General features: G+C 44.5%; 1 protein-coding gene across 1 annotated transcript; it reads left to right on the top strand.

Annotated features, from left to right (window-relative positions):
* Nucleotides 1–2,025: 2,025 nt before the first annotated feature.
* LOC140898863 (transmembrane protein 17B-like) lies at nt 2,026–12,929 on the top strand. Its single transcript, XM_073313386.1, has 4 exons — nt 2,026–2,131; nt 3,304–3,407; nt 4,935–5,048; nt 12,597–12,929. Exons 1-4 carry the CDS (start codon nt 2,026–2,028, stop codon nt 12,927–12,929), a joined length of 657 nt encoding a protein of 218 aa, XP_073169487.1.
* Nucleotides 12,930–13,201: the final 272 nt, after the last annotated feature.

Here is a 13,201-nt window from a genome sequence, read left to right as displayed (position 1 = left end):
GGCTGAGATTGTTGGTGGGATGGAAATTGTTGAAATCATGGTGGAATTCCTCAAGGGCTTCTTTGCCATGAGTCCAGATGATGAAGATGTCATCAGTGTAGCCCAAGTAGAGTAGGGGCATTAGGGACGAGAGCTGAGGAAGCGTTGTTCTAAGTCAGCCATAAAAATGTTGGCATACTGTCGGGCCATGCAGGTACCCATAGCAGTGCCGCTGATTTGAAGGTATACATTGTGACTTTGTCCTCACCCATAACTATTTCACATTTGGGGACAAAGTTCAGCCACCAGGTTTGCCGTGATGTTATCGGGGATAGTGTTCCTGATGGCTTGTAGTCCATCTTTGTGTGGAATGTTATTTACAACTATTCTAGCACCTCTCTTCCTACAAGGCAACTGACTTCAATGGACAGTAGAATCTTTGAGATGATCAAACAACCTAACAACTCTTCATATGGCTGTGGTTTTATTTTGTTCCCCTTCATGCTATTGCTCTCTGCCATCTGGAAGCCGGTCTTCTGTCTTCACCTCTGTCACTTTCCCGTGGTCATTGCTGGTTTGAGCGGCACACCTGATATCTGCAGCTGAGTGGCTTGGCCCTCATCCCTTGAGACCAGTTGTTCACTGGTTGCTCTGAGGAAACGAGGGTTGTGGTGATAGCGTTGTATTTCATCATGTAGGACCCTGGTGCTATTCCCTGCACCCACTGCTTCCATCACTAGGGCATGGCTGTACCCTGGCGTGGTCCTAGATGGAGTTCAGGGTCCATCCTGGTGCCTCTCTCTTCATAATATTTGACTTGCTGCCACCACTGTTTAATTTGTTCCATCCCATTTTCCACTACTGCTGGCTCCTGTGGCCTAGGAGGAGAAGGACTCACTGCCCATGGGAGTCATTGCAACCCCACTGGAGCTAGCTGTGAATTGGGCCCCGAGCCGGATCTGGTCAGCTCAACAGGCTGCTGAGCTATTCTAACCAGCCACGTTGCTCCAACCAACATTCCTCCCACTAGGGCTACAGAGTCCCAGAGCCAGTGGCCACAGCACTCGCCAGGGAACTCACCTGGGTAGCCTAGATGATATCTGTAGGTAGTTGCTAGATGAGGCACAGGTGTAAATTAAGGCAGTAATGCAATGAGTTTATAAGCCTCAACAACTGTAAGACAGTAGCTTAGCTAAACTTATCAAGGCACAAAGCCTTAACAGGAGTAGCTAACCAGGAGTGACCCTAGATCATAAAACAGCACAAGGCAGAATGCTGTAGGGACTAAACTGCTGACAGGTAATCACAAGATGCTACTTTATACCAGCTTTTTTTTTTTAAAGTTAGGAACATCAGCAGATGTCTGACCACAAGAATACCATAGTAACTGATTGACATATATACTAATAAGCTATGGAAGAAGGGCAGCCCAACATTAGTAGGGGGAGGAACTACAAATAAGGAAAAGGGGCTGAACCCCCTCCTGAATATGCATTAGGCAGAGTGGCATCAATATAACACATTATAACAGCCTGCATCCTGGGGAGAGGCTTAGATGACAGCGGCTGGTGATGGTGAAGGGGAAGATAACTGACACATCAGGCTGTTCAGCAAGGGCTGGTGTAGGTCTATGTATTATCTCTAGCTGCCTTGCTGGGTTAGAGTATTCATGACTTTGTGAACTGTATTAATAAAATTATAAACCTAGTGTGATTTCCCGTGTGTGTGTGTGTGTGTTATAGCCATGCACATCAGGGCTCCCACTGAACAGTTATTCTGATAATATAGGGCCTGATCTAGCAGAACCTACCAAACTTCCAAGTGCTAACCGGGGAAACTAAATCAGTAATATAATCACTATACAATCAATAGATCAGGCAACACCTGCCCAGGGCTTTCTTTTCCCTTCTGTGCTATCTCCCACCACAGCACAGTGGCTGAGTGGCAGCTTGGAAGGCCAGTCCTATAATTTAATTAAAGCCAAAGAGCTTCTCTTTAATACCATCTTATCCAGGTCAGGAGGGAGAACGGGTTTAGCTGGTGCTGATGGCTCTGCCTCACAATGTCCGAAGGGGCTTGACAACTTTCAGTGGATCGCTGTTCATCAACAATAAAACTAGGGATTGCAGAGCTGCCCAGATCTACCATCCAGGTACAGTACTCGGTAGTACAGTAATCCTGGGGCCCAGGTCAGGGTCTGCACACTCTCTGCTCTACCCGCCCCAGATCCAGTGTGGATTACAACACCGCTTACAGGGGCTCTGCTTCAGGAATGTGTTTGGGTGTTTGCTGTTGCTTTTACTGCTGCAAAGTCAAAATGGACTTTGCTTTATTCTATTAATAGAGGCTTTTGTCTCCTACAATGTGCACTGAGAAAGGCCGAGCTCTGAACAGCACAAACACCAGCCTTCCTGGCCTGCCCCATGTGTTGTGTGCTCACTCTGAGGGGCCTTACACAATAAGGTGCGCAGTGAAGGAGATGGGCTCCAAGTAAGGAGGGGAAGCGGGATGGGTGTACAGGCAGGGAATCTCTTTGTATTATCCTTGTCCCATCAGGTATGTGGTGGAGAGATTGCAAAGGTTGGGATTGTTTAGGATGAAGAGGCCATGAATAAGGACAGAAGTGGACAGGTTGATCAGGAACTTATTTGGGATAAATCTCTGTCCTGTGTTATACGAGTCAGACTAGATGATCACAGTGGTCTCTTCTGGCCTTGGAATCTATTAACCCTACTGATCTTTCTCCTAATACAAGAACAAGGGGCATTTACTGAAACTGAGGCAGCAAGTACAAAACTGGTTCAAAACTGGTTCCTAGTACAAAAGGGAATTTGTTTTATACCATCATATGATTAACCTGCAGAGCCCCCTGCCATTTGATATTGCTGATGCCAGGATGTTGATGGGAATCATAAAAGCATCAACCATGTATGTGGATAATGGGAAAACCCACATTTACATTAGAGAGGATTAAAAAATTTGGAAGGGATCTAAACCCACAAGCCAACCTTGAAAAGGGTCACAGTGAAACCCCATCAGGATCACCCACAGGGGAGTTCCTGCACTTTCTGCATTAGCAGCTGATGCTAGCTACTGCCAGCAACAGGAGACTGGGCTTCAGGGGCCAGGCCTGACCCCCTGGGGACAGGCCAAGCTCCTGTGTTCATAGACGGTGTCTATGTGCTATGCAGGGCAGGCTGCATTCTCAGGTTTGTTCTTCAATAAAATGCCTATTTTGTGGGCAGGTTCTCCCCAGTGAGACTGGGATTTGCAGTGTGGCAAAGGGAAAGACCTGCTACCTTATGCCTTTTCATTCCTGCACAGGGCATGAGGTGCTGTCCAGCCTGCCCCTCCAGATGATGCTATTCTTCAATGTCTTCTACTTCCCATTCTGGTGCCTGTCCGAGGGGATAATGCTGGCATTAAAGGTACCATATAATCAGGGATGTTAGAACTGAGAAGATGCGTGAAGTCCCACCTAATACATTCCTTCAGTGCCCAAGCCACTGCACAATTGTCCTTTCTTGGCAGTCTGTCAGCCAAGCCTCTGTCCCGGTCAGGGTTTATCAAGCAGAAAGGGTTTTTGTCGACAAATGGCCTTTTTTCAAAAACTCTTTCTCAAACTGACCTTTTAGAAAGTTTTTGTTTTTCATTAATTTTTGCATGAGATTTTTATCAAAACTTTTCTTGAACCCATTTCCAAGCCAGCCATCAAAATCCTTCATTTCCCAAAACACAAGTAACCACAAAATGGGTCCATTTCAAACCCTGAGAAATGGAAACTCCTGTCAAATGGCAAAACTTCTTGGGCTCCTCTTATGTTTTCATTTGGTTTAAATGTCCAGGCCAGGGGAAGTCCAAGAGAGGATTTTGCTGCCTGATCCATCCCATGGGCAAGAAGCATCCCTCTGGAGGGTACGGGGCCATGGGCAGTCAGGCCTAGTGGTGGAAGTGAGAGTTCCTCCTGTTGGTTACAGCTGGGTCCAGGGTGGGGCAGAGTCTGGGAAATGAGCCGATGGTCAGCACTGGAGAGACAGAATCAGTCTAGCTGAGAAAGGTATAATATAATCCAATGGCTGGAAGTTGAAGCTATACAAATTTAGACTGGAAATAAGGTGCAAATTTTTAACTGTGACAGTAATTAACCACTGGAACAAATTACCAAGGGCCATGGTGGATTCTCCATCACTGACCATTTTTAAATTAGGATTGGATGTTTTTCTAAATAATCTGCTCTAGGAATTATTTTGGAGGTCAGACAGATGATCACAATGGTCCCTTCTGGCCTTGGACTCTGTGAATCCATAAATCTGGGCTATCAGCAAAGCCAGGCTCTTGGCAGCCTAACAAGCACAGCTGGCCTGTAGTACACTGCCTGATTGGCTGGAAAGTCAGCAGACCAGCTCTTAAGCCCAGCAGCAGCAGTTGTCATCATCATCGGTGCTTGAAGCAATTGTCAATGGCTGTGACAGCCCCTATCCTGCCTTGCCTCCTTCCAGCTAACCCACTTCTGAGTCTTGGCTCAAATTTCTGATTTTTGGCTCTGACCCTGGGCTCTGGCACCTGGCCTCTGATTCTGGATTTAACCACTTGTCATGACTGCCCATGTCCCAGACCCTGACAAGGGAGGTGGCAGTGGCAGGTAAGGGAGGCAGGGGGAGGGATAGCTCAGTGGTTTGAGCATTGGCCTGCTAAACCCGGGGTTGTGAGTTCAATCCTTGAGGGGGCCATTTGGGATCAGGGCAAAAATTGGGGATTGGTCCTGCTCTGAGCAGGGGGTTGGACTAGATGACCTCCTGAGGTCCCTTCCAACCCTGGTATTCTATTTCTAAATGGATGGAGAGTGACTATATGGAGCGATGGGGTGGGAGAGGTTTGTGTTGGGGCTGGTGGTCGGTGTGGGTCTGGTGGGATGAAATGGGGGATGATATATCACTAATGCCCTCCCGTTACAGTACAGCCTGCTGCCCTGTTACTATCAGTTCCTCCTTGTTGCTGTCTTCCTGATTCTCGCATTAGCTGACGGGTTACGCTTGTATCTTGGATACATTGGAAATCTGCAAGAAAAGGTAAGAACTGACTCAAGGCCAGGGCAGTCTAGTGGCCAGGACATGGCAGCTACAGCTCCCCATCAAACTCTTCAGCTCTTCAAACTCTTCATCACTTTAGCTGTGGAAAGTGTGCTGGTCACACCTCCCTTGCAGGGGGAAGCTCAAATATTTTCATTAATGACTTGAATAATGGAATGGAGCATATGCTTATAGAATCTGCGGATGACACCAAGCTGAGATGAGTTGCACACATTTTGGAGGGCAGGATTCTGCAGAAAAGGACCTAGGGGTTACAGTGGACAAGAAGCTGGATTTGAGTCAACAGTGTGCCCTTGTTGCCAAGAAGACCAATGGCATTTTGGGCTGTATAAGTAGGGGCATTGCCAGCAGATCGAGGGACGTGATCGTTCCCCTCTATTCGACATTGGTGAGGCCTCATCTGGAGTACTGTGTCCAGTTTTGGGCCCCCCACTACAAGAAGGATGTGAAAAAAATTGGAAAGTGTCCAGCGGAGGGCAACAAAAATGATTAGGGGACTGGAATACATGACTTATGAGGAGAGGCTGAGGGAACTGGGATTGTTTAGTCTGCGGAAGAGAAGTGTGAGGTGGGATTTGATAGCTACTTTCAACTACCTGAAAGGGGGTTCCAAAGAGGATGGATCTAGACTGTTCTCAGTGGTAGCAGATGACAGAACAAGGAGTAATGGTCTCAAGTTGCAGTGAGGGAGGTTTAGGTTGGATATGAGGAAAAACTTTTTCACTAGGAGGGTGGTGAAGCACTAGAATGTGTTATCAAGGGAGGTGGCGGAATCTCCTTCCTTTGAGGTTTTTAAGGTCAGGCTTGACAAAGCCCTGGCTGGGATGATTTAGTTGGGGATTGGTCCTGCTTTGAGCAGGGGGTTGGACTAGATGACCTCCTGAAGTCCCTTCCAACCCTGAGATTCTATGATTCTATTATTTGAATTCAGAACAACCTTGAAAAATTGCAGAATTGGTCTGAAATAAAAAAGATGAAATTCAATATAGACAAGTGCAAAATACTCCCTTAAGAGGGAAAAATTAAATACATAACTACAAAAGGGGGAATAACTGGCTAGCTGTTAGTACTGTTGAAAAGGATCTGGGGGTTACAGTAGATCACAAATTGAGTACGAGTCCGCATTGTGATGCAGTTGGGAAAAAATAGGGCTGTCAAGTGATTTAAAAAGATTAATCGCTCTGATAAACAATAATAGAATACGGTTTATTTAAATATTTTTGGATGTTTTCCACATTTTCAAATATATTTCAGCTACAACACAGAATACAAAGTGTACAGTGCTCACTTTATATTTATTTGTATTACAAATATTTGCACTGTAAAAAAGAAATATTTTAATATATGTATTTAATATATTTGTATTTTTCAATTCACCTAATACAAGTACTGTAGTGCAATCTCTTTATTATGAACATTGAACTTACAAATGTAGAATTATGTACAAAAAATAGCTGCACTCAAAAATAAAACAATGTAAAACTTCAGAACCTACAAGTCCCCTCCATCCTACTTCTTATTCAGTCAATTGCTCAGACAAACAAGTTTCTTTACATTTGCAGGAGATAATGCTGCCTGCTTCTTGTTTACAATGTCACCTGAAAGTGAGAACAGGCATTCACATGGCACTGTTGTAGCTGGAGTCACAAGATATTTATGTGCCAGATATGGTAAAGATTCCTATGTCCCTTCATGCTTCGCCCACCATTCCAGAGGACGTGCATCCATGCCGATGATGGATTCTGCTTGATAACAATTCAAAGCAGTGCAAAGCGACGCACATTCATTTTCATCATCTGAGTCAGATGCCACCAACAAAAGGTTGATTTTCTCTTTTGGTGGTTCAGGTTCTGTAGTTTCAGCATCAGACTGGTGCTCTCAAGACTTCTGAAAGCATTCTCCACACCTCGTCCCTCTCAAATTTTGGAAGGCACTTCAGATTCTTAAACTTGGTTCGAGTGCTGTGGCTATCTTTAGAAATCTCACATTGGTACTGTGACAGGGTGTGGGGCAAAGGGTTGCTGATTCAGCCCTCTGTCATGCCAGCTTCCATTTAGAGGGAAAGATTAGAGCTGACTGGAGATAACCTGGCCCTAATTGGGGAGGCAGAGACAGCTGTCACCTAATTAGCCTGGGGCTATATAAAAACCTCAGAGGAAGGAAGCCAAAGAGGGAGTAGAAAGAAAGGGTAAAGGTAGGGAGGGGAAGCAGGGAGGTATTTCTTCCCTGACCTCAGATGGTGAAGGGCCAACTGTACATGGTGAAATGATGGTAGGAACAAGCCTGTGAATTAACTTCTCCAGTGGATACTCACCCCAGGGTCTGAGTGATTTTGTGGACTTAGCAGAGGAAGGAGCTAAGGGGGCCCTGCCACACTCTGCTACAGGTACCTTCTTTGCATTTTGTCAAATCTGTAGTGAATGTGAATTTGAACAACATGTGTTGGGTTGTCATCTGAGACTGATATAACATGAAATATATGGCAGAATGCAGGTAAAACAGAGCAGGAGACATACAATTCTCCCCCAAGGTGTTCAGTCACAAATCTAATTAACGCATTTTTTTTTTTTAATGCATGGAAGCATGTCCTCTGGGTGTTGGGTTGGACACCCCCCCCCTTCTAGGATGTCACCTGATGTACTAGGGTTTCACTGAGCTTCTTCTGCTTCATCAGCCTGGACTCCCTGTCCCTGTTTTGCTGAATTAGGCTCTCCAGCCTCTTGCAGTGCACGCACACACATACAGGTAGGGATGCACCAGCTGTAGAATCACACAGAGGCTGCAAACAGCTCTCTATTGGAAGACTCAGCCAGGAAATTGTCCAGCACTCAAGTGTACCTCCCCTCTGGAGAGTACACACACAATAATATTGTCTCACACTGTATAGAAAGCACAGTGCAAGCTCATAAAAATTTGCCCTCTCCCTTAAGGTGGAAAGAGATATGTAGGACTTCTTCCTCCCGCCCCACCAGATAGTAATTACACAAACTGGGTTATGTTATAAACAAGAAATAAGTTTATTAACTTAAAATTTACCTTTTGTAGTTCTTATAAGGGATAGCAACTAGAACAAAGCAGATTACTGAGCAAATAAAACAAAACACGCAAACGAAGCTTAATACACTAAAGACACAGGTTACAAAATGTTGTTTAGGCAGATTGCAGAGTTTCTGTAGCTTAGAGTTCGTTATTTCTCTTTACGAAGTAGACTCCTATCTTAGTCTGGACTCAGCCCTTGCCTTTCCCTCAGCTTAGTTTCTTTGTCTCTTCAGTACTTTCAGCATCCTTTCTTCTTGGGTTGGAAGGCAAAGGACAAGAGTGTTGGATTGCCTTGATTCCCAGGCTTAAATAGAATCTATATAAGGTGGGAAGCCCCTGTTTCCAGTGGAAAAGTACAAGCAGTGTCTGAGGTGGTACTTTATACCAGGTGATGTTATCACCTGACCTTGCAGTGTCAAAACAATGTCCCAGAACACTTTTCAGGAAGGAGAGAGATTAGTATCTTCAAAGTATTATTGTTTCTTCCTAATGGCCCATCAAGGCTGATGGACTGCTGTCTGGTGGGTGTTTCCCAAGTACACACAGAGTTGAAATTGTTACATAGTCAATATTCCTAACTTTAGATACAGAAATGATTCATGCATACAAATTGAATAATCATATTCAGTAAATCATAACCTTTCCAATGATATCTTACAAGACCCATCTTGCATAAAATAGATCTTAGTTATGCCATATTCATATTATAAGCATATTTCTATAAAGAATATGCAGCGTCACATCACACTCTGGAATGGTGGCCAAAGCATCAAGGGGCATACGAATGTTTAGCATACCTGACACAAATAACTAGCAATGCCTGCTGCAACAGTACCATGAGAACACCTGTCCTCATTTTCAGGTGACAGTGTAAATAAGAAGCAGGCAGCATTATCGCCCATAAATATAAACAAACTTGTTTGTCTTAGTGATTTGGCTGAACAAGAAGTAGGACTGAGTAGACTTGTAGGCTCTAAAGTTTTACATTGTTTTGTTTGAGTGCAGTTATGTAACAAAAAAATCTACCTTTCTAAGTTGCACGATAGAGATTGCACTACAGTACTTGTATGAGGTGAATTGAAAAATACTATTTCTTTTGTTTATCATTTTTACAGTACAAATATTTGTAATATAAAGGAGCACTATACACTTTGTATTCTCTGTTGTAAATTGAAATCAAATTTTTGAAAATGTAGGAAAAAAATCCACAAATATTAAACAATAGAATACCAATTGAAATTTATTAAACAGTGTGATTAAAACTGTGATTAATTGTGATTGATTTTTTGAGTTAATTGTGTGAGTTAACTAATTAATCAACAGCCCTACTAAAAAGGCTAATATAATGCTGGAGTGTATTAACAGGCATGTCCTATGTAAAACACAGGAGATAATTGTCCCACTCTACTCCGCTCTGGTGAGGCCTCAGCTGGAGTACTGTGCACCACACTTCAGGAAATATGTGGACAGATTGGGGAGCCCAGAGGAGGGAAACAAAAATGATCAAAAGTTTAGAAAACCTGACCTATGAGGAAAGGTTAAAAAAAAAAAAAAAAGTGGGCATCTTTAATCTAAAGAAAAGAAGCCTGAGGGGGCACCTGATCATAGTCCTCTTTAAAATTTCCCTTAACATATTTGAAGACTGTTATCAATTATTAGCCATGTCCACTGAAGGTAGGACAAGAAGTAATGGGTTTAATTTGCAGCTAGGGGGATTTAGATTAGATATTAGGAAACACTTTCTAGCTATAAGGATAGTTAAGCTCTGGACTAAGTTTCCAAGGGAGGCTGTGGAATCCCCATCAGTGGAGGTTTTAAAGAACAGGTTATACAAACATCTGACAGGGAAGGTCAAGGTTTACTTGGTCCTACCTCAGTGCGGAGGGCTGGACTTGATGACTTCTCAAGGTCCCTTCCAGCCTGGCATTTCTGTGACTGTATGAAAAGAAGATAAAAGTACATGAAATACTTTCCTAATTTAGCAAAGTACAAAATCATTTCCCCCTGCCCCCACCCTAATGTTCTCTTTCCATGAAAATGATCACTGGAGTTGCCATAGGGAAGTTATGTGATTGCAAAAGGAGGGAAGGAGTGGCTAGGTGCCAACTAGTAGCAGGGACACATGTATGAGAAGAAATATGTTAAGAGATGGTCCTCACTATGAATGATCTTGAGACCTGAAGCCCAAGAATAATTCATGGAAATTAACTGGCCAATACTTTGAATTAATTGAATAGTAAGCCTGGCACTAATTCCATCTCCTTTGCATCACTGTAAAGAAGACCGCTCTGTCTTAAGAAGACACCCTAGTCCACAGGGATCCCAGGCTGAGTCCCAGCTGCTATAAAGCAGGCATAGTAGCCTTTACATCACCTCCTTTCCCCCTTGGGTGTAGGTTTCCAAGGGCAGGATGGAGTGGAGCTATAGCATGATCACCAGCTGGGGTGGGGGACGGGACGGACTGTTGTGGCTGGTGCAACTGACAGGAGCCCTTAGGCTGCCCTAAATTATGCCAGGAATTTTGTGCTTCCACCCTCCCCTCCCCCCCCAAATGAAAAAGTGGTTTACAGTCACCTTCTTACATACCCTGGGTCCTCTGCTGAGCTCAGCCGAGCCTAGGCTAAGGCACCTATCTGGATCTCCTCACCATAGTGTCTGAATGTGACAGAATGTACCTGTTTCCATGCCCTACATACCATTGTAATAATCTTTGCACAAAATACGCCTTGTGAGGTATCATTTGAAAACTCATAATTTGCTGATCATTATTGTCCTGGTAAAATGTGTGGCAACCATTATATGTGAAGTTTATAAGATTCCACTGCATGGTGTTATTAACACATGTTCCAAACAGAGGCTGGCAAACAGGCCTGTCTCAAACAAAGGAATGTGTGCTTTGCTTAATTTGCATTTAGGCAATAAGCACATCAAGCGGGGGAGACAAAGGAAGTTCAACCAGGTGGAAAAAACCAACACGGTTTCCTTCCACATACATCTCAGCTGGAAATGTTTTCAAGAGAGGGACTGAAATTATAAAAAGGAGAGACAAACATCCCAAGGATCCCACCCCCTCTTCCTGTCCATTGCATTCACAGCACCTGAAGTGACAACGGAAGTGTTCATTAGATTCTGGGAGAAGGGGTCCTGACCTAAGAAATGTGGTCAGCAAGACTGCTAAAAGCATGTGATGAGAAAACTTTGCTTTGAGTTTAACAGAGCTTGTTAGGCACCAGCTATGTTTTATCTTTACTTGTAACTATTTCTGACTTTTATGCCTCATTACTTGTACTCACTTAAAATCTCTCTCTGTGATTAATAAACTTGTTTTATTGTTTTATCTAATTCAGTGGGTTTAAATTGAAGTGTCTGGGGAAACCCCATTTGGTAAAGAAATAACGGACGTTATATAAACTTGTAGTGTCCAGGAGAGGGCTGGGCAGTACAGGACATACATGGCTGGGAGGTGTTGGGGTCACTCTGCAGTAAGAACTACAGTGTGGCTGGCTATCTGCAGCACACACACAGACATAGCTGGGTGTGACTTGTACGCTAGAGGCTGTTTGTGAGCAGTCCAGGCTGGAGGCTACAGCAGCAAGGCATTGTAAAGGGCACCCCAGGTAGGGCAGGGGTGACGAAGCTACTCACTGGTCTGAGTTGTACCCTGGGTATGTCTCACTGAGCGCCCCTCAGTCTTTAATGTATTCATCTGCACAACCCCCTGTGGGGTAGGAAGCACGGTTATCCCCACTTTACAGATTGGGAACAGAGACAGATAGCTTGTCTGGACAGCATGTGGCAAGCTAGGGTGTAACTTACCTCTCATTAGCCTGCCAAGCAGTAACTGACTGTGTGGACCTGCTGGCATGCACTAACAGTTCCTGAGTGATCTTTGATCTACTTGTATTTCAAAGCATGCTATGAAACTTTTAGTGCATAGCAACAGGGTCCACATGGACACTCAGTGCTCAGCAAACCCGAGTGTAAATCTGTCTTGCGCTATTCGTCCACACAAGCCCTAAGTGACTTGCCCAAGGTCACACAGGAAGTCTGTGGTAGAGGAGAGAATTAAACCCAGGTCTTCTGAGTGGCAGGCTAATATCCTACCCGCTGACCCACACTTCCTTAGCTCAGCAAGACCCGTTAGTGGATAACCTGAGTCAAATAAATTATGCATCCAGCTATACTCCGCTTTGGGTCAAAAGTCCTGCAAGATCTGTGGCTGTGGCTGGGCCCCACTGGAGGCTAAGCAGACAAGCAAAGGGAGAGTGAAATGCTGGAGCATCCTTTATGGTGATGCTTAGGGGGGAATGGCTAAGTTCTAGAGCATAGAATTCCCAGTCCTGGGATCCAGGTCCTACACGGTGATCTGTGTCTCGCTTCACACATTCTCTTGATGTCTCAGTCCCAAAGCCTAGGCTGCATGCTTCTCTTTGTAGTGTTTGCTGTGGTGTTTTCAGTCTTTCCTCTCGGCTTCCTTTGCTTCTGCAGGTACCTGAACTCGCTGGATTCCTGCTCCTATCCTTCCTGATACAGCTCCCCCTTCTGCTTTTCCTCCTCACGGATGAGCACATAATTCGGCTGCCCCTGGAGACAGCTGTGCATATCATTTACCTGGTGTTTCTTGCCTCAGAGATCACAGCGGCCTTCTTTGGACTTAAAGTGATGACAAGGCAGCTTGCTACACAGTTCTACCTGAAACAATTTGAGGACGCAGGCAGACCGTGGCAATCAGGGCATAGCATGAGCCAAGGCAGGGCAGCCCATCCAGGCAGAAGCGGCCAGCTGGCCAACAGGAGAGAGAAGGGAGTTGATACTATGTGAACGTGGTCCCTAGGCAAGAAGCCGCAACACCAGAACATCCTCCTGCACTAAGTAACCATTGACTGGAAATATTTTTTTTCTGGGAATGCTTTAAAATAAATGTCTGAGAGATACAGCTGGCCTATATGAACGTAAACACACTCCAGCGAGAGACGGCTGAATTGGAATTAATTTGCAAACTGGACACCATTAAATTAGGCTTGAATAAAGACTGGGAGTGGATGTGTCATTACACAAAGTAAAACTATTTCCCCATGTTTGTTCTCCCCTGC

Source organism: Lepidochelys kempii, chromosome 15 (genome assembly GCF_965140265.1).
Source record: "Lepidochelys kempii isolate rLepKem1 chromosome 15, rLepKem1.hap2, whole genome shotgun sequence".
Lineage (NCBI taxonomy): Eukaryota > Metazoa > Chordata > Testudines > Cheloniidae > Lepidochelys > Lepidochelys kempii.
This window is presented reverse-complemented; position numbering and strand designations above follow the sequence as displayed.